Raw genomic sequence first — 19,991 nt, 5'->3', positions numbered from 1 at the left:
GCAGTCTCTAATATTTTTTGTTTACTGTAAGGCTCTATTTTGTAAGCTTTGGGTCCAGGACCCTCCAGAACTCAAAAAAGATAAAATAAATTTTTGTAATGCTCCACATAAAAGTAGCTGAATACTTTCTTATTCAGGGAACAAGTAACTTCCCCTTACACTACCACTACTATTCACATACAGTAGTTTTCACACCCTTTTTCCACCCTCCACCCATGCAATATGGACAAGGAAACAGATCCACAAACATACACATTGTACGCACTATGTATGCAGGCACATAAATAGACACTAAATCCTTAAGAGGGATACCATTCACACTTAGAAGATTTAACTCTTTTTAGAATATATGTAAGTATGTGTATTACAAAAAGAAAGTACAGACAGCAACCATTTAGACTAAAGCTGATTTATGTAAGAATTACTGCAGTTATTTGCCACAATCCAGTTCTTACATCAGTGCTTGGTAAGAAACTTCCACATTTCAAATCACTGATAAAGTCTAAGTACTGAAGTCCAACAGTTGCACTGCTATTGTCAGCAAATACAATGCTGGGGGAGGGAAGGGGGGGTAAAGGCTCTGATAAGGATCAGGGAAAGTGTTATTTTTAAAAATGAATTTTTGTGGTTAATCATAAGGGCTCCGGATACTCCCAATTCCATACCTTCAGAAATCTTCCTTTTCTAGTAACCACTATACTACTGAAAACTAATTCTTTTAAGCTAAAATTTGTATAAGAAAACTTATTATAAACAATAATTGAAAAAACCCCTTTCAATTATTTACAATAATGACAAATTACAAGTCTAAACTTAAGAGTTAAAATCTTGACTCTCATATTACACTGAGCAAAAGAACAAATTACATAGCTTGATTTGTACCTCCAGAATTCCCAAAACCCAAATAATTTGAAAGTCAGTCAGACAGGATAGAATTAATGAATTCTTGAAGACTGTATCACATAACTATTTCTCAAATTATTCTCAAACAAATCCATTGTCTTTACTATTATTTCTTATGATATTGAGAGATGAGTTTTGGTGAATCTTCCTTTTATAGCTTAAGAGTTTATCTGTTCTAGGCTATCGTGCTGTTGCCTTTGTTGCAGCTGCTGGAGGAGTACAGGTCTGTATCTCAGTCACTATTTAATGCAAAAAACATGTAAACTTCAGTTGTTAACGACAGTGGGTTTATTAAATAAAGAAACTGAGGTCAGAAATATCCTTTATGTTTGTCAGTTAAAAATGATACAGGGGCAATGACCTCTAGCTGAGCTCATCTATTGCTATTTTTAAGTATAAAGCATCAAAATTTTTCAAAAGTACAAAATAGAGTAATTTGGTTTTTATAAATGGGACATAATTAATTCAGTATGCATTTAAAACTTACCAGAGTAGATTTTATGCCAACACTTTCAGCTGCCTGAAAAGCCAAAGTGAAATTTCTTCTCTGCATGAGATATAAAAACATGTTAGAATCCGAGGAACTACTACTTCAAACATAACAGAGTGGTGTTAAGAATGTTCATAGTAACGCTGCTACTTTTGCTTTAAATGGAGTCTATAATTTGACCATAGTAATTTAAAGAGCCATAGAACATGTCCTAATATCATCCAAAAATGTATGGAAAATTGTTATTAATTCCCCATGCTTTAAAAAGCATAAATAAATAAAAAAATCTCTTCAGGCGTTAATGAAAGATTCTTATATCTTTTTAGGCATTACCATTAATAATATATCTCCAGATAACATACCAGTAGGTACTAACTATAGCACACTAGAATACATACAGACTACTCTGCAGTCTTGACATCTTCTAGTTTACCTTTATTTGATACATATCACTTGAGAACAGTATCACAGTCACTTATCAGTATGAGAAAGTAGGATGAAACAACATCCTTGTGATATAGAAAGAGATGAACAAAACACATCAAGATACAAAGTTGATGGATTTAAAATCTTTAAGCTTAAACACTCCTTGCTTCCAAAACCCAAACTGAAAACACTTCCCAATTGTTTGTGTTAAATAAAATGCCTCAGATTTAAATTTATGACCTTCTGTTATTATTTTTTTCATATATCTGTTCCAAAGTTCCGTTTAACCCAATGATCTCAGAATATTAAAAGATTATAATAAGAATAGCAGCAAGGTAGTTTAAAGAGTTTCAATTATGATTCCTAGTAATACTGGGGTTTTTAGAACTCAAATTTGTTCATTGTTCTTTATTAACTATATAGTCTCGCAGTCCCAGGAATGGGATTTTTAATGTCATACCTTGTCCTGGCTGTTTAGTTCTTGATAGGGAATATGAGCTGGGAGGTAAGTATGGAGGACTGCACAGAAAGCCAAGCCATCGTTCCAGCTACTGCTGAAGTTCGTTATGTCGATATTCTTGAAGGGAAGGAAGAAAAAACACAAAACCAAAAACCAAACCAATATTAAAATCATAATCTAGCAAGTATTAGTTCTGCCAATCCACCAATACTTGTGAGGGTTTTGTGTATTTATTTTTTTTAATACCTTTGAAGATATCAGCAGAGAAAGCAAACAGCCTAACACAAGGTAAGAAACCAAAATCTACTACTGCAGAGAATAACAATTAAGTGATAAGAAAGTCAGTTATCTTGTGTATTAGTTCAAGATAATATTAAGCTTCCCCCCCCCCCAAAAAAAAAAAAAAGTGTAAAATGTGTGTGTTCAAAGGTATAAAATGTTGTGCTAGAGAGGGTAAGAGTATAGATTTGGTACAACTGTACATACCAAGATAGAAAAGCAAACAAGTTAGAGATGTATGCCTAAAATCCCTGAAACAGACCATGTAGTAGCATCTCTGTTAATGTAAGATTTTACTTTTCTGCTTCTACTGCATTAACATCCAAACAAAATTTCTAACTGATGAGGACAAGTATTTTCTCTTCTAAGCAAACCATTTCTATACAGAAACTTAAGTGAACAAGATCACGAACAAAAATCGAGTTTCAGTTGGAAATAAAAATGTTCTAACCAATTTAACACTGACAGTGGCAGAGAATCATTGTCTTTGGGATTGGAACTGAAACTGAAAAATGCAGTCTTGCACTCTCGATCTTTTAGTTCCAGTAGGAAACTCAGCGGCACTGATAAACGCATCTCCTGAGATCATATGTATTATTGTAAAGAGTCAGCTCAGTCTAGAAGAGTTATGGACAAGATGCCTCAGAAACCTTTTACATTACTGTATACTTGGCTGTTGGCAAACAACAAAGGGGCTAAGTGGATAGCAGTCAGTTTAAACTTCAATTAAGAAACAACCAGTAACAACAACTCACTGTTTATCTTTTAGACCTTTATGGAGAAATGTAAATATGCTTCAAAATCTAACTCACTTAACTGGGCTTAAGCAGAAGCTAACCAGCTCCCCTACTTACTTTTGAAAATTTTAATGTAGCAGGAACTATAACCTCCAGTCACAGAATTGCAGAAACACAAAATCACACAAGTCAACCTTTCATCTGACAGCAATTTAATAGTCATCGCCTGCCTTTGATAAGACACTAAAACTTGTCATTTCTAATGCAGAAAAATCCACCCGGAATCAGTGTTACTGTGCCATGCAGGCTGGGAATGAAGCAGTGCTATTTCTTGTCAAACCAAGGATTTGGATTACAAATGCAAAACAACTGCAATCCCCTCCAACAGAGGAAAAAAACAAAACTAAAGGCAATTTCTAGAAGAATGTGAGGGAAATCTCCGTTTCCTGCTCAGCTTTAGCACTTTTTATACAAAGTCCACCAAATGCAGGTTCAGACTCTGGTGACGTAAGCGTACGTGCTGGGGCTCACAATGCCCAAGGCAGTGGTCTGAGCCTCGCCTGTTGTCCTGCTGCCTGCTTGCAAACGGAAATGTCATTGTTGGAGACCCCCAGTCTGTGGGAACATGTTCTTCACACAGCTTCCTCAAGCCACAGGGGTGGGAAAATTTAAAAGCAAAAGAAAAAAAATGAAGCGCTCTCTCCTTTCTCCTCAAGAGAGACAGGAAATTGGATTTAAATTAATGCTCGGTTAAAAAATTTTCAATGTTGCTTATATTAGACGAACAAATGCAACACACAGTGTAACGCTTTTTGTATCAGAAATAGTGTGGCCAGCAGGACCAGGTCAGTGATCATCCCACTGTACTCTGCACTGGTGAGGCCACACCTCGAGTACTGTGTTCAGTTTTGGGCCCCTCACTACAAGAAGCACACTGAGGTGCTGGAGGGTGTCCAAAGAAAGGCAATGAAGCTGGTGAAGGGTCCAGAGCACAAGTCCTATGAGGAGCGGCTGAGGGAACTAGGGGTGTTTAGCCTGAAGAAAAGGAGGCTGAGGGGAGACCTGATTGCTCTCTACAACTACCTGAAAGGAGGCTGTAGCAAGGTGGGTGTTGGTCTCTTCTCCCAAGTAACAAGTGATAAGACAAGAGGAAATGGCCTCAAGTAGTGCCAGAGGAGGTTTAGATTGGATATTAGGAAAAATTTCTTCACCAAAAGGGTTATAAAGCATTGGAACAGGCTGCCCAGGGAAGTGGTGGAATCACCATCCCTGGAGGTATTTAATGGACTTGTAAACATTGTGCTCAGGCACATGGTTTAGTGGTGGACTTGGCAGTGCTAGGTTAACAGTTGGACTTGATGATCTTAAAGGTCTTTTCCAACCTAAAGGACTCCATGATTTTATGAAAAAAGGAAAAAAAGGGAAGAAAGCATCAGACTGCTGAAGCAAATAAATTCCTACTTGTGTCTGTTTACAAAGTTACTTTTTGCCAAGTTCTTTCCCTCTACCCTGTAACATCTGCATCAGTAAGATGGATAAAGGTAGGGAGAGGGGCTTTTTCTTGTCACAGTCATCTGTGGCAAGCTAGTTATAAAAATCAAATATGAATGACCATGTTTCCTTTGCTACACAATCTACTGAGGGAGAAAAACTGAGTCCTGGTTTTCACCCCTTGGCTGAAATATTCTCCCTCCTTCCCCAGGATGGCCAAGTGACCTGGGAAGGGGAGGAGGAAGATGTTGGCATTGTCACAGGTAAGTTAAACACAGATCTGCTCAGACATATGTGCATGCATCAAGCCAAACCATTAAGAAAAAAAAAAAATCATACTAGTTAAAGCTACTGAAAAGCATTAACAAATTTTTAAGACTCAGGACTACAAGGATAGATATGACATTCCTTATTAAAGTAAGGAGGACTGCCAAAGCACTGCTGAATCTGATTAACAGTTTCTAACACACACATTTCCAATCTAGTGACTTAATTCTGGATATAGTTTCAACAAGTACCTGTTGAATTGGTATTATTGCAGAATATACTCTACTTACCATGGACCAAGAATCCACTGAAGTCAGTCATTGTACAAATAAAATTTGATAGTACCTTGCCTCGCAGAGCTTACAATGTCTTTTTTTCTCTCCCAGGTTGCTCCACACATTTCAGAGGAAGCACAGCAATATTTATTTGAAAATATAAGAGTTTGAGCCTGAACACCAGTATCACTGAAGCATAGATGAGATGTCCATACTGGAAGAGGGATGAAAGGGTACACAGCCTTCAAAGTAAGAACAATAGCTTATGTGGGAAATGAGAGAGCCCAGAGAAAGGAGAAGCAAACAACGCAATATTGTTAAAGCAATGAGCTGGAATAGTGATCTTTGCAACAGTCGGAATGGACATCAACAGGCAAGAATGCATTCATCAAAATTAGTGATGTGTCTGAGATCATCAGAACCTACACCTGAGGTTTGACCCTGTGGATGAAAAAGGAAGACGTGGGCTCAGAACACATGAAGAAAGAAATTGCAAGGTATCAAAACAGTCTGGATGAGCTAGAAAATAGACATACAGAAAACTGAAGATGAAGACAGAATTCACATGATTTAAAAACCAGGAGGAGTGCTCACCTCCAAAATCTAGAGACTTTTTTTTGTAGTTTTATAAGTATATTCCCTTACCCCAACATGTGAGCAAGAAAAACAGGATACAGTTGTGCTGAAAATGGTAAATGAAACAAAAACGAGAGAGTCACCTTCCCTTAAACATTATAGTTGTAAAAACTAAAAATTGCACTTTAAATATTAGGAGCATCCGTAGAATGTTGAATTTTGAATATAAACATTGGAAAAAAGGTCAGTTAAAAAAGTTCACCTACAAGTTTGGTTGGTTCTCAAAAATAACTTGGAATACCCTATTTTTCTACATCTTCCTGTAGGGTCCAGTTTTTATTATTAAGACAACAAGCAGAAAACAAACCCATCATCCAAGAATCTTAATGTATCCAGAGAAGCTGAACTAAATACAACGGAAGGAAACAATTAAAAGGGACTGGTTTCTGTTTCCAATTGCTCTGAGCATTATGAATTATTATTACCTCTCAGACTAAAAAAGTATAATATTGGTCAGACACTAAAAAACAAATCTAGAAACTGGACAGATTGTCATTTAAATTGAAAATTTAATTTTTTATGTAGGGCTTTGAGCACATAACTGGCACATTTAAATACAGCACAATTTTATTTCCCAAATGCTTTTAACTACTTGTGGTTTTTTGAAAAAGCTTGGTCAGTATAATGAAATCAATCTTGCATTAAGCTCTTATTTCTCAAAGAATTGACGGTAAACAGAACATCAGCCTAAAATCTCTGACATAATTTCTTCTTTGTTACTGCTTTTATTAAGTAATTGGCTCTATTAAGAGAATTCTTCTGGAATCTAATCCGGAATTTTTCTTCGAGCCATTTCAGACCACAAAGTATTAAAGCAATTGAAGGACATACTTTCAGATAAATTGTCAAATGAGGAATAAGCCTTTCTAGACATAGGTGAACTAGGAGAAGATTTATCAGTCCTTGTCTATTAATGTTTAATACTTAGGATGGGCATGAAGTCACCTCTAGTATTTGGGAGAGACAGTTAAAAAAAAGGGCAATTCTAACAAAAGGAGTATAGCAACAGACTGTTGTCATAAAAAGATCTGTGGAAGACACTTTCCGACCAGGAATCAAAAAATAGAGTTAAAAATTTGTAAGACTCTTCTAGAGACAGAGCATAAGAATGTAACATTTTACGTAATCAAACAGACCAAATTCTATAGTTCATTCTACAGCCATGACAAAGAGGGGCGGGAAGAGATGGTAGGGGAACACTGTGGTGGATCCATAACCAAAAACCATTTCAAGCATGACTCAAGCTCCTACTAAATTGCAAAGCACAGAGTAGGAGCAGTCACCACAAAATGAGTATGCCCTCACACTCACATAGAAGAAAAAAAAAAAAAAGAGTAAGAAGATTCTTCCTGAAACAAGGTTGAAATGTAATAGGAACAAAACAATCCATCAGCTTAGGCTGAAACACAATAGTGGTTAAAGGGTAAATGAACTGGATTTGAACATGAATCAGAAGTGCATCCTTGCTGTAAAGAAGGCAAGCTGTATCCTGAGCTGCACCACTAAAAGCACAGCCAGCAGATCGAGGGATGGAATTCTTACACTCTACTGGGCCCTTGTCAGCCTACACCTGGAATAGTGTATAGAGCTGTGGTCTCCCCAGTTCAAAATAGACATTGAAGAATAAAGAAAAGAGTCCAGCAGAGAGTTACCAAGATGATTAGATGGCTGGAGAACTTAACAGATGAAGAAAGGTTGAAGGAATTTGGTTTATTCAGCCTAAAGAAGATTCAGAAGAGATGTAATCAGAATCTTCCAATGCCTAAAAGGCAGTTATAGAGAAGATGGAGGTACTCTCTTCACACGGACACACGGAGACAGGACAAGATGCAATAGGCACAATTTCTTTTCAGGGAAATTCTGTCTGGATATAAGAAAAAAAGTCTTCACAATGAAACAATTAAGCATTGGAATAGTTTGTCCAGAGAACTGGAGTAATCTCCCTCATTAGAAACATTCCTGAATGCTTTACAGGGCTCCGCATAACATCAGTCTAAGATCTCTCCCAACCTATGATTTTTCTAGAATTCACAATTTTACAGCGTTTTTAACCAGTGTAGTGCTAATGTTGAAAATGCTTTTTGTAATAATCCTAAATTAACTGAGGGTCTTCTATTATGAGTGAAAATATCTTTTTTTTTTTTTAAAAAAAAAAAGCAAGAAACAGATATTGACTATTATAACCCAGTAATTCAACTTTCTTCCCCTCCTGCCCCAAAAAACCCTCCACAGCTAAAAAACCCCCACAAACACCAAAAACTCCCAACTACAGAAACCATGGTTTCTAACTTATAGTTACAAACTAAAAGCAAAGTTCTTTTAACTGTCTCTGCAGCAGACATATCCACAGCTGTCTTCAATCTCCCTGAACTATGTACATTACAGTTTCAGCAGAGAAGCATATTGCATAGCAGCCATTTCTCCATCCCTCGCTCTGCACAAGGAGGAGAGGTTCCCACATCCTAACTCAGTTTGGCTCATAAATTAGTTAGGACATGGAGAAAATGAAAACATGTGTCTATGTCTCTGTTGTATTAGTTAATGAAATAAGTGGGCTGAGAAAGCAAAAGCATTAATATGATTCTGTACTATAATATATTAAACCATTAAAACAAGATTTGAGGTTGAAGTGCACAGACTTTGGCAAGCTTCTTCCCATGGCAGAAAATTACTATTAAAAAGCTTTTAAAAGCTTTTAAAGACACATACACACACAAAAGAAAGGAATATCCATTAAAAAAAATTAGAAATGTAAACTACAAAATAACTGCTATCCACACTCCATTGAATCAGGATTCACTGATTCTCAAATCATGAATTAAAGCTGAAGCTATCAGTACTTCTGGCAGTAGGTGAGAACATAAAATTATTTCTGAAATAGACTTAACACAGTCCCAACTACTGCCTCTTCAATCCCAGCTTCTGAAAAGGCAGTAAGTGGCAAATATAAACCATCAAAACCCTTAAATACTGGTTGTTAACGTTTCTTTCCATACAAAATACATGCTATGTTTCAGATCTGGCACAAAAAAGAACCATAAAAGGAGCAGTTATTCTCAAAAAACCCCCAAAAAACCAACAATGAAAACCAATACTAGCTTCAGACACTAACATTTGAAGCACTTACAGAGATATGGACAGCTTCATAATTTATTCTAAATTTTGTCATAATTAAGTCTAACAAACTGACATTTCTCTTGTATCAGAATCCAATCCAAACAGAAAAAGGAAGCATGTTCTTCCTTAACTCAACACATTTTGGCTAAAGCATGACAGCTGAAACCAAGGAGGGAAGTGTTTTGGCAGTCTGACTACTTTGACGAATGAACCAGACAGCACCGGGGAAAGCATGCACACCCTGGAATCACTACTGGAACACAGGCTGACATAAACACACAATCTTGTCCTCCTTTTGTGCTTTTTTAAAATATCAATATAATACTTTGAGTAGACTATGATCTAGCTTAGTATTGACAGAGACGTGTATATAAAACAGGTTTAAAAAAAAAAGCACCCCAAACCATCTTTATCTTTAGCTTTGTTATTCTACACTTATTACTTGTCTACAAAGGAAAGCATTGCTTGATTTCAAGGTACATTCACAGCATAGCATTAGGTACACATACATTCATGCTCACACTGCTCCATCACTAAACAATTTTACTGTTTGTTGCTGCCATGTAGATAGTAACTTCTAATTTTTTTGTAAGACATGTAGCTTTGATCTGTATAGGAGGTAGAAACTAGGTGGTCTTTCCAGAAAAAGTAGCATTGCATGAATTAGAGGACAGATACTACAAGGCTACATTAAGGAGTTCTTCCAGTGTATCTGTAATTAGGAAGCGTGGAAAGCTTAAAAAAAGGTTAAAAAAAATTTAGTCTATTCTTGCTGCTATCTTGTGACATTTGCTTTTTTGGTGTCAGATTTCTGAAAGTGAATTCTCTCTCAATGCTGACAAGAAATGGAAAATAAATTGAAATATTGCTGTAGATAAGAATGGGTAAGGATGTGTGTATCCTGTTCATTGGTCCCCTTCTTACCATGAAACATGCATGCTCACATCCTTTTTTGGACTTTTATTAGTTATGTACTCAAAATGAAAGTAGCTGTGTTCCAGCTAGGGTGAATGCTCCATAACAGCTGGATGGGATTACTTTATGCTTTGAAGATACCTGGAATTTCTGACAGGTTTACGATACTGCACATATTTTAGAGAAGCCAGGAGGATTCTCTTCTCTCTGGAAAATACAGCACTTGGTGCTGTACTCTGAATCAGTATGTCGGATCCTGAGTAAAGCTAACACATGATCAAATTTCAAGTATTTTGTGCCTGTTCATCTAAAAAAGAAAGGTGATTTGTTCCTCTTTTATCTAAATGATTAAAAAAACCCCCTTATCTTAAGAGAGCAACTCTCCTCTTTCATGGCTTAGGGATCTGTTCAGCCCTGAATATAATTAAACTCAGTAACTTAGTGAGTGCAATACTGTCTAGACTGAACAGGCTCTAGATGAAAGTTAATACAGAACCTGCCTGCTGTTAGTTCTGCAATGACCTTCTGCAGATCACCACTCTCCAAACCTAAGCTTCAAGGAGAAATTCTGCTCGCAAACAACATTCAGACAGCATGTATATTAAAAACAACAGTATAGTAAGAGAAAAAGCCATACAGTTTTTTACATCAGCAAGAATTTCTCTTGTTTTCATTGGCTATTTTAACCTTATTTTTTTATTGAGGTACTCTATCAAAAATACCAGATTTGGACACAGTTAAATATTGTTTCGCACTACATATCAAGAAATCTATTCATTTATTCCCTTCCAAATTTGCTTGAATAAATTAAGAAAACTGTACAATGAAGTAATTTATTATAGTTCTTTAACAGGGTTAGGTATCAGCTTGTTTTTCATAATGCATTCACAAAAGAGAAAGTCTTAAGATTCCTTTAGAAATTCTGCTACGTGGAACTATGTATTTGTCAGGAGGTAGAAAGAGCAGTTTGGCGTAAATGTCTGTGAATGTGTGTGAAGGGCTTTAAATAAAATTGTTCCCCTATAATGGGCTAAAATTAGAGCTTCACCACACTGTCATTTTTAAATTAATTAGCATTCACAAAATTTCAAGCTTCTAAAACAGAGATACTCAAGACTTTTAATCAAAAGCTTGAAAGTACTTTCCTAGAGGGGATAGGACAGCAGAAGTTATTAATTTCTTCCATTTTATTTGAGCAGACAAAAAAAAAATACTAGTTGTAGCAAGCAATTTAGTAGTACTGTATTCTCCACAAATATCATGTTAATAAAGGAAACTTCTCTTTGTGAAACAGTACAGACCCTGGTGCGCTGGTGCTTTTTTTTTTTCTTTAGTGTTTTCAACACATGGAATAAAAAGCAGCTTGAGAACTACAGCTGGCCTCTAAAGAGAATAACATTCAATCCTATGCTGCTGCTCATTAATAAGGGAAAGGCAACTACATCATATCTTGTTTATAACTTTTCAAGCCACTGGCAGCTCACCTCTGTACACTTTAAAGAAAATTTTTGAAATTAAGATTTTTATGTGGCTACTTGTGTGTTTAATATTTATTAGTCCATGTATAAATCAGAAATTCACCTTTTCTCCAATATCCAGTGCAAAATATAATCCCAGAAATGAGAGGTAAAGCAATGCCAGGAGCAAACATGGCTCTGTTAGAAATGGGGCTTTAACTCAGTGTGCATGGTTTCATCTTCTCTATGAAACACCAACAGCTGAAATAATTTTCTGTAAGTATTTATGTATGCATAAAAAACTACAGCTGTTAGACATCACCTCCAGGTGAGGGGGAAAAAACAAGACCAAAAAAGTGATTGTTGTTGGTAACCAATGAAGAAGTAAGCACATCTTTCCATGTTGGCAAAGGCATACTTGAAAAACACTGGCTTAGAGGGCTGAGTTTTACTTAAATATTGGTAGTTTAATTAGATTTTGCATTAGAAACAAATTGAGACAAACAAGACGGCTGGTCAGTCAGCGTGCAGGTAGCTCTAAAAAGCACATGCTGGCTCTTGCCCAGGTGCTAAACCAAACAAAAGCAAACAGTGATATAGAAGCAAAGTAGAAGTTATAATGATGGGAAATGCTGGGGATAAAAAAGAATCGTGGCAGAGTATAAGGAGGAGCTGGAGATAAGAAAAGGTACCCTGTCAATATTTCGGTGACAGGGAAGAAGGAAGAGAGCTAGAGTACTTTAAGTAGGCTGCATGAAGAAGGGAGATGTTAATTATTCTGATGCTTGTTTAATGCTTGTCAGTTTTGAATCCACAATGTTTTAAATTTAAATTAAAACTAAGTGAAGCTTAAATTTAAAAATAATTAATTAATTAATTAAATAAAATCCTTATCTGGCATTGATAACATTGTTGAAACACCAGAAAGCTGGATAAGCACTATTTACAACAAATACAATGCTAGATATGTTTAAAACATTAGAACACGACTAACATGGTGTTCAATTAGAATTGAATTTCAGAGGATGCTAAAAATAAGCAAATTCTGTACAACAAAGAAATGAAAAATCAGTGTGCGTAATGTAAGAGTTCGGTTTTGGAGCAGAACGTCTTAATATAACCTCCTGCTATTATTCTACTTTTTTGGAAGGAGGCATGCATTGGTTCTACAGATGCTATATGCTATGATTTCTCAGTAGCAACACAAGTGGAGAACCATATTACAGTTGTTGAAGCAAGTACAGTAAGTCTTAAAAACATAGTCTTCTACCTAGTGTTTATAGAACTCAAGTAATTATAAGGAGCAATCTATATAAACAAAAGCATGCTCTTGCATGTGCACACAACTATAGAATGAAAAGTTTGGAATACTTTCTATTACTTTTTCTAACCAGATAAGGAAGCTGTCAAATTCATCTTTCAAGACAACATGGGAAAATATTTTTGCATTCAGTTTTAGAGGATTTACAAAGAAATATAACATCCTGCCTTTTTTAAAATGTGGGGAAGGAGAAAGGCTCTTTCCACAAAGAAGCTTATCCTCAGAAATAGCACAGTTTAGTACTAGATGTGCCACAGGAAGAGGGGGGAGGGCTTATATCACAAGCCTGTCCATTGTACTGAAAGACGACTTTTCCTATGGATGGGCGATCATCCTGTTATGCGGCTCTCAACTTCCTCCTGCATTGTGAGTCTCAAGTCATGGAAAGAGTAAAGTTCTTAAACTGAGGATTGTGTTGGGAACTCCAAACACTTTCAATACAAGTTAACCAAACAAATACATCATGGTCAGACTATTAACATCCTGGTTTAGTTTGCTGAAGCCACTATTCTTTTGAAAAAATAATGTAATCAGGAGAACTATGGATAGTTATCTTGTTAGTTCTTTTGGCTTCTGACAACATTTGGACTAACTGAAAAAAAAAAAAAGTCTGGAACTGCAGTAGAAAGCCAAGTTCAAAATCCAGACAATGCAACCTTCACAAAACAAACTGTCCCTAAATAGACACTAAATGGGAGTGCATTGAAAGGTCCAGAAACCCCCTACACTAATTACCCATCAAAAAAAAAAAAAAAAAAAATCTCTGAAATCCAAGAAATAGTATTCTAACTGCATTTGGGAAACATTAAATTAAACCTTAAGTTACTGAAGTTTCAGTTACAGTTTCAAAAATGCAATCTGTAAAGGGCTGTTTTAAAGTGCCTCAAGAGAAGGTCAGCTGCCCCCTTAAGAAAAAAGCTATTATCGACATGGAGGAAAGCGACTAAAGAGCTATTAATGTTAGTTAGGTTAGGACTTGTAGCATGTGTTCCGAGCAGAGAGTACAGTACATACCAGTGCCATTGCAATCTATGCAGTCAACTGTGGAGCAGCCTGGTTTATGCCATTGGCAGATTCTAATGTGCTGCAGCCAGAAGTATGCTACATTAAACAGCTCAACAGTTACCTGATATCCTTCTGTTTTTTTCTGGCACCACTTCAGCAAGGCATTTCTCTTGGATCCTCCATATTCTCTTGCTAGGGCAGACAAGGGATCTTTCCTCTCTTCCCTAGGAACAAGGCAGAAGTGCAACTTAGAGCTTGTAACTTATCTTTTGCAACAGAAATACATGTTGTAAAACCTTAAAAAAAAGGACAAATTATTGTTACAGTGAATGTAGTAGGGTACAGCACTACTGACTGAAAAATAGAATAGACAGAAATATCTGCAGAGACTTTAGAGTTATTTTGGAGTAATTCTTTCATTAGCAAATCATTATTTGTCCTTTAAATGAAACTTTTTTTCCCTAGTCTTTCAACCTCAATGATATTTTTTTCTAAGAATTCAGAAAATTAAACTCACAACACGGTCAGTTTCAGCTTGAACCATTAAGCTACCTCAAGTGACTTTATTTTGTATTTAGAAAGAGAATAAACTGATGCTATCTCTTTTGCATCTCATGGCTGATTACAAATGTCACCTTGAAACAACACATTTCCATGTTAGCAGCATGCCGTTATTAACAGAACATTTGCCTAAGATCTAGAGTTCTTAAAAAAGAGGGGGGAGATCTAACAGGGTTGATATGTCATTTGATATACTGACACAATAACGATTCACTTTTTTTGAAGTAAGAATGTTCAATTACCAGTAAAAGCTATCAATTAATTTCACTTCCAGTCTCTCAAGCTATCGTAAGTCATTTTTTCTTTAAAGAAAGATCGGGGAAGAAAAGAACAATCATATCCATGTTGGCCAGTTTTTCACATGAGTCTTACATTACAGACATTTATTTACCAGGCTTCAGAAATAAGTGCTTAGATTAAAAAAATAGATATTATAGAGGTTAATACTTCTATAATGGCCTAGTTACGTGAATCAGAATTTCTATAGATACTCTAATGAACAGTCTCTGACAAAAAGACCAGGTATTACACCATTATGGAGCTTAGTTACTAGACATAAAGTGTACCAGCAGTTGTTCTTATTTTTAATAATTTCCATTTGGAAAATTAAAATAAGATAGCTATCAGTGAGTCCATACTACAAAGATTTCCTCATCTGCCATTTTTTAAAGATTTCTATGCAGATGTAAGCAAGATTCTTACAACATCCACAAAGATGATACCTTAAGTTACTCCTTTTGGATATTTCCAAAAGACATACATATTGTATACATTCACTCTCAAATCTTTAACTCTTTGTTCTTTAAAATCCATTTGGTGACTGGAAAGAGGGGTGGAGGGTGGAAATACATTGTATGTTCAGTGGATTCTTTGCTGCAGATTTACAGGTAGCAATTCTCCAGGACCTGCTAGGGGAAAAGAAAGCATCCAGGGAATGTGGATTTCTATATGCACGTATGCTACCAACAGATCACCAGAGACTGCTCTACGTATCAGCATCTGTCACTCACCCCATAAAAGAAGAGAAAATATGCCAACATACAACGAAATGTTCTAAGGCACTAATCTTAAGTATATGTATTGCAATTTGTTTGGCCGGTCTTCACAAATACAGATGGCAAGATCTCAAAGTTGCTTAGAAAGAGATATCGGTGGTGGCATTTGAAACATCCATGAAAATATATGCACAGCAGAACAATAAACAGGAAGCAGTAAGTGCCTTTCAGCATGAAAGATAGCAGTATGAGCCTTCAAAACTAACTGCTAATCTCAGAAGATTTAACACGACAAGGAAGTTGCTAATTGTGTTATTTTAAATATGAAATAAATTACCTGAATAGGTTACTGTATCTAAACTTTGTAGGTAACACACAGCCAGAACGATGCTTCAAGAAATTTTGTACTTCAGTTCGTACATTAGTACCTATCTCAACAACCCAAACTGGTGTATTTTTTTCATTGGTGATTGAAACAAATAACAATGGGATTGTATATTCAATCTACAACGAAGATTATGCAACACTACGAGAACTTTAGAACAGAGATATGGGACACCATACGAGAACTCAAATTAAAAGCTCCCTCTCTTTACGCTAAACATACTGTTTAGCCATGAGGGAGCTGTACAGCCTGTTCTCAAATTCCAGTAAGAGCACACGGTTTATATCAGGTTCTCACAGTTATGAAAACAGTGCTGAAGAAAATAAATTAGCTTAAGTTGTATGGAGACAATGAGAAATGGTTTGACATATAAATCTTACAAGTTAGTATATTAGGTCAACTGTATTCCAAGTCAAAGAGACAATGAAGTTTCAACTAGAACAGGGAACAGTAAGCTGCAAGTATTTGTTTTGGTGAACTACAGCAATAACTGCTTATTTTACAACAACTTTCAGAAAAAGGTAGGGGAAAAACAAGAAACCTGATCACATAACAAACTGAAGTCCAGCAGTGACATTCTGAGAACAGTTCCAAAGAGTGTGCTCATCACCGCACACCCACTGCTGCAGATTCCCCTGCTGTGTCTTGTAGTGCTTAGCACTGCAGTCAATGCTCGGGCGGCATAGCAACGGCATCATAATTATAACTGTACAGTTTTACCATGAAATGCCACACTATTTGCTACTGACCGCAGGCTGCGATCAATGCAATTTCATAGATTACCAGTTCAAAGTTCATATATGGGTGTTTTAGTCTTATTTTTTATTTCTGGATATATTCGGTTTAAATTTAGGTGCTAGCGCACACAATATTAATTGCTGCTGGTAAAGTACCCACAGATCCAAACTCAGTTTAATTCCTGCACAATGAAAGGAGACCAGCACTGAGGCATACCTCAGCTGATTTCAGGGAAATAATTTTCAACAGCACCCACAGCTGTAAATAACACCACAATCTTATAATGTCATTATTACATATTGCAATTGTAATTAGGGGTTGAATATTTCTGCTGTACAAAAGCTCTGTCAGGAAGCTCTGTTTTAAATGGTCCTGAGAAAGTCATTTAACCTTTGTCTGCCAGTTTCCCAATCTACGAAGCAGGGCTAAGTACATACTTCACTTGCATAACATGAGGCTTAAATACTTTGAAGTCCTCTGACTGATAACACTACAGATAGGAAAAGCTTTAAATTTATCATAGACTTATCTTTTTATCTTACTAATGAAAGGAGGTTGCCTGGCCATTTGTTACTTAGACTTGCATTATTATTTCATCTGTGGGACAAATAAGCCAGGCCCATTCACTCATGGCTATTTAGAAGACTTGGCAGTGTCTGGAATTAAAACCTAGTCATGCTGCTTTTTGTCTCCGGCTATGATTACAAAAGTTAAGGTTTTTCATGCGGTCTCCCTGGGTCCAAGCCACTCTGCAAGATTTGTTCAACAGGCCCTAAGCTCATTTCTTGAATTTGGCTTCATGGTATTTTGAACTGATATGATGCTATTATTTAGTGACATGACTTACCTTGGTTTTCTAGTGGAGCATAAAGTTTTAGTATTAACTTCATAAGCTCTAAAAACCCTAACTTGTGGTCTAACTTTTAAAACATATGCTGAGCTGCAGAAAACACTTTCTGAAGCTCTCAAAGATTATTGAAGATTGCTATTGCATGGGTGGCAGTAGAGCCTGCAGTCTTAGTGCCAATATGATATACTAGATATACGCAGAGAGATAGCTATGAAATTAACACGTTTCAGTGCGGCACAAAAAAGGGGTTTTACCGTATTCGACTTCTGGTTGTAGGAGTGACTGATGCTGTAGGAGAAGATGAGAGTGACAGCTGTGGTGAGGTGGTACCCATTGCCATGAGAGATGCTGGAGATGCTCCATCAGGTGCACTGATATCCCGTTTGATTTCTTCACTACTTCTTCGAGAGACTAAGTGAGAAAATGTCCATATATTTATTAATTTGCAAACATGAAAACTTTTAAACTCATTCTCTCTGACAAGCATTAATTCAGAAACCATGCATGGAAACCCATATATAATACTAGGCTTCAACATTTTTCTTGATACTTTCCACTTAGGAAGTATCAAGGATTTAGATTGCACTATCAACATTTACGATCAAGACTGTATCTTGAAGCAAAGAAAATCTGATTTATACATCTTAATGGAATATTGCTACTTCCATTTGAAGGATTTTATGAATGAGAAGGAATTTTAACAACAAACCATTTAATTTTATTTGGTCCATGTAGTTACGTTGCTAAGCTTCAAGTAGTCAAGAAAAAAGAAAATCGAAAACAGTTTAGAGATGACAGCTGTTTTATTTCCACTCAAATTTAACCAAGAATTGGCATGTATGTGATGCTCTGGACATTAATTAAGTATTGCCAGCAAGCAAATCAAAGATTGAACTGAGACCATTCAGCCACATTCCATAGAGCTTCCTTCATTTTATCAAAGGACAAACAGTTTTTCTTCCCAATGAAAGCACAAGCATTATACTCTGTAAAAACAAATTTGGAATGGTTATGTTTTCTCTGCATGGAAGAGTTTCCAGTTAAAAGTATGACGTTTGCCTTTTCTATCCAAATAGTCACCACTGTTTATGTTTGTGCAAATCAAAGATATAACTCTCCACGTATATCAGAGACCTTTTCTAATGACTTAGGGCAAGTACATTAGTTTATAAATACTAGACACAAGAAGTTGGGAAAAAATACTTCTGGGTGGATTAATTTTTTTTTTTTAGGTGAAATCAAACACATTTTCTTCTTGAAACCATTTACTCAAATATAGGTGTGTTTAAAAAATATTTATCTCAAACTAATTCTGCCTGGTTTATAGAAAGTACCATCTTCACAGTATCACGCTATTTATAATATAAATCTTAAAGATTAATTTTTAGAAGCCCTTGCTGATACAGAGATATAAGCTTGATAGTAAACTAACACTCTACATAAACTTCTATTTAGCAACTCTATTTTTAAAAAAACAAAGTTAACATCCAATGTGCAGCAACCACTACAAGTAATACTGAAAAATATTTGTAGGTTATGCCAGTCACAAAATGGACTATTTTAAAATGATTCAAACATTCTTTTGTCCTACAGAATGGATAGAAGTTTCGCTAGGTAATATGTGAAAATATTTATATGCATTAGATAATGCATATAATGATGCATTTGTTAGCTAAAAAGAAAAAAATCTCCTATTTTAAACCATTGAAAAATAATTCTTTCCACAAACAAAAATGGAATTGTTTAGAGAAGAATAATATGCTCCTCTGCCTCATTCACTTAAAAATAAAATCAAAAAAATCCTACATCCAAGCAGTACAAGGTAACAGCCAGGAACAGTTTCTTTCCTCACATATACCTTGCACATCAAAATTATTTGTAATACAAGGAAAGGTGACAAAAGAGTCAACTGTTACATGCATGATTCATATTCATCCATCTGGTATGTTGGTGCAAGTCATATGTAGAACAATAAGGAGACGAGCAATTAAAAAAAAAAATCTCTTCAGTTCCACTTGATACAGTAAAATGGAATATTATTTTAGCATTGGATTTTAGTTTCTTTCCCCAAATATTTCAATAGAAAACTTGAACACTGAAAAATAAGCTATTCCAAATATCCAAATAGAGGGGGGTTTTTGACAAGAGCTCGATGGTCTAAAGACCAAAAGTTTTCTCCTGAAAAAGTAAAGTATGTATGTAAGTACAGTGTTGAAATGAGAGTTCCTCATTTTACTAATAACCTAAAAAACGTGGTATTACCAGAAATAGATTTGGCACTTTCCATAGCAGGTACTCTTGGCAAAGACGCTGGCCTGCTGGTAGAAGATGTTCTCAACAAATGTTCTGGACAAAGAAAAAGAAGAGAGAACATCATTAACGAAGATTCCAGTGAAATATAAGACATTTAAGTATGAGTCATGAATATTGTCTACCAGTGCCTGAGTTTGGCTGGTTCAGTGAGAGCAACTGATTTTATCTGTATCAAAGAGAAGGCCTAAGTTTGTTCATTACCAATAAAGATCACCATGAATACCTCATGACCTTCTTGATCCTTTTTCCCTAAGGCTTCTTACTAACCCACTTGCCCTGGTCTATAAAAATGAGTTGTTAAACCAAAAGGATGAGCAAGGAATCTCCATTTAGCACATGACCAAAAGTATTCAATATGGCATTCACAATG

General features: G+C 35.9%; 1 protein-coding gene across 2 annotated transcripts in view; it reads right to left on the bottom strand.

Annotated features, from left to right (window-relative positions):
- The window catches only part of SPECC1L (sperm antigen with calponin homology and coiled-coil domains 1 like), a 73,099-nt gene that overhangs the window by 8,253 nt on the left and 44,855 nt on the right, over positions 1-19,991 (bottom strand). For both annotated transcript variants that reach the window (XM_054843844.1, XM_054843845.1), the window contains exons 11-15: positions 19,571-19,654; positions 17,563-17,719; positions 13,901-14,003; positions 2,280-2,396; positions 1,391-1,450 (exon numbers count right to left, since the gene is read on the bottom strand). In XM_054843844.1, coding sequence (XP_054699819.1) covers positions 1,391-1,450; positions 2,280-2,396; positions 13,901-14,003; positions 17,563-17,719; positions 19,571-19,654 — 521 coding nt within the window. The remainder of the gene's footprint in view (positions 1-1,390; positions 1,451-2,279; positions 2,397-13,900; positions 14,004-17,562; positions 17,720-19,570; positions 19,655-19,991) is intronic.

The sequence above is a fragment of the Grus americana genome, chromosome 16 (genome assembly GCF_028858705.1).
Source record: "Grus americana isolate bGruAme1 chromosome 16, bGruAme1.mat, whole genome shotgun sequence".
Classification (NCBI taxonomy): domain Eukaryota; kingdom Metazoa; phylum Chordata; class Aves; order Gruiformes; family Gruidae; genus Grus; species Grus americana.
The sequence above is the reverse complement of the archived record's forward strand: the minus strand, read 5'-3'. Positions and strand labels throughout refer to the sequence as shown.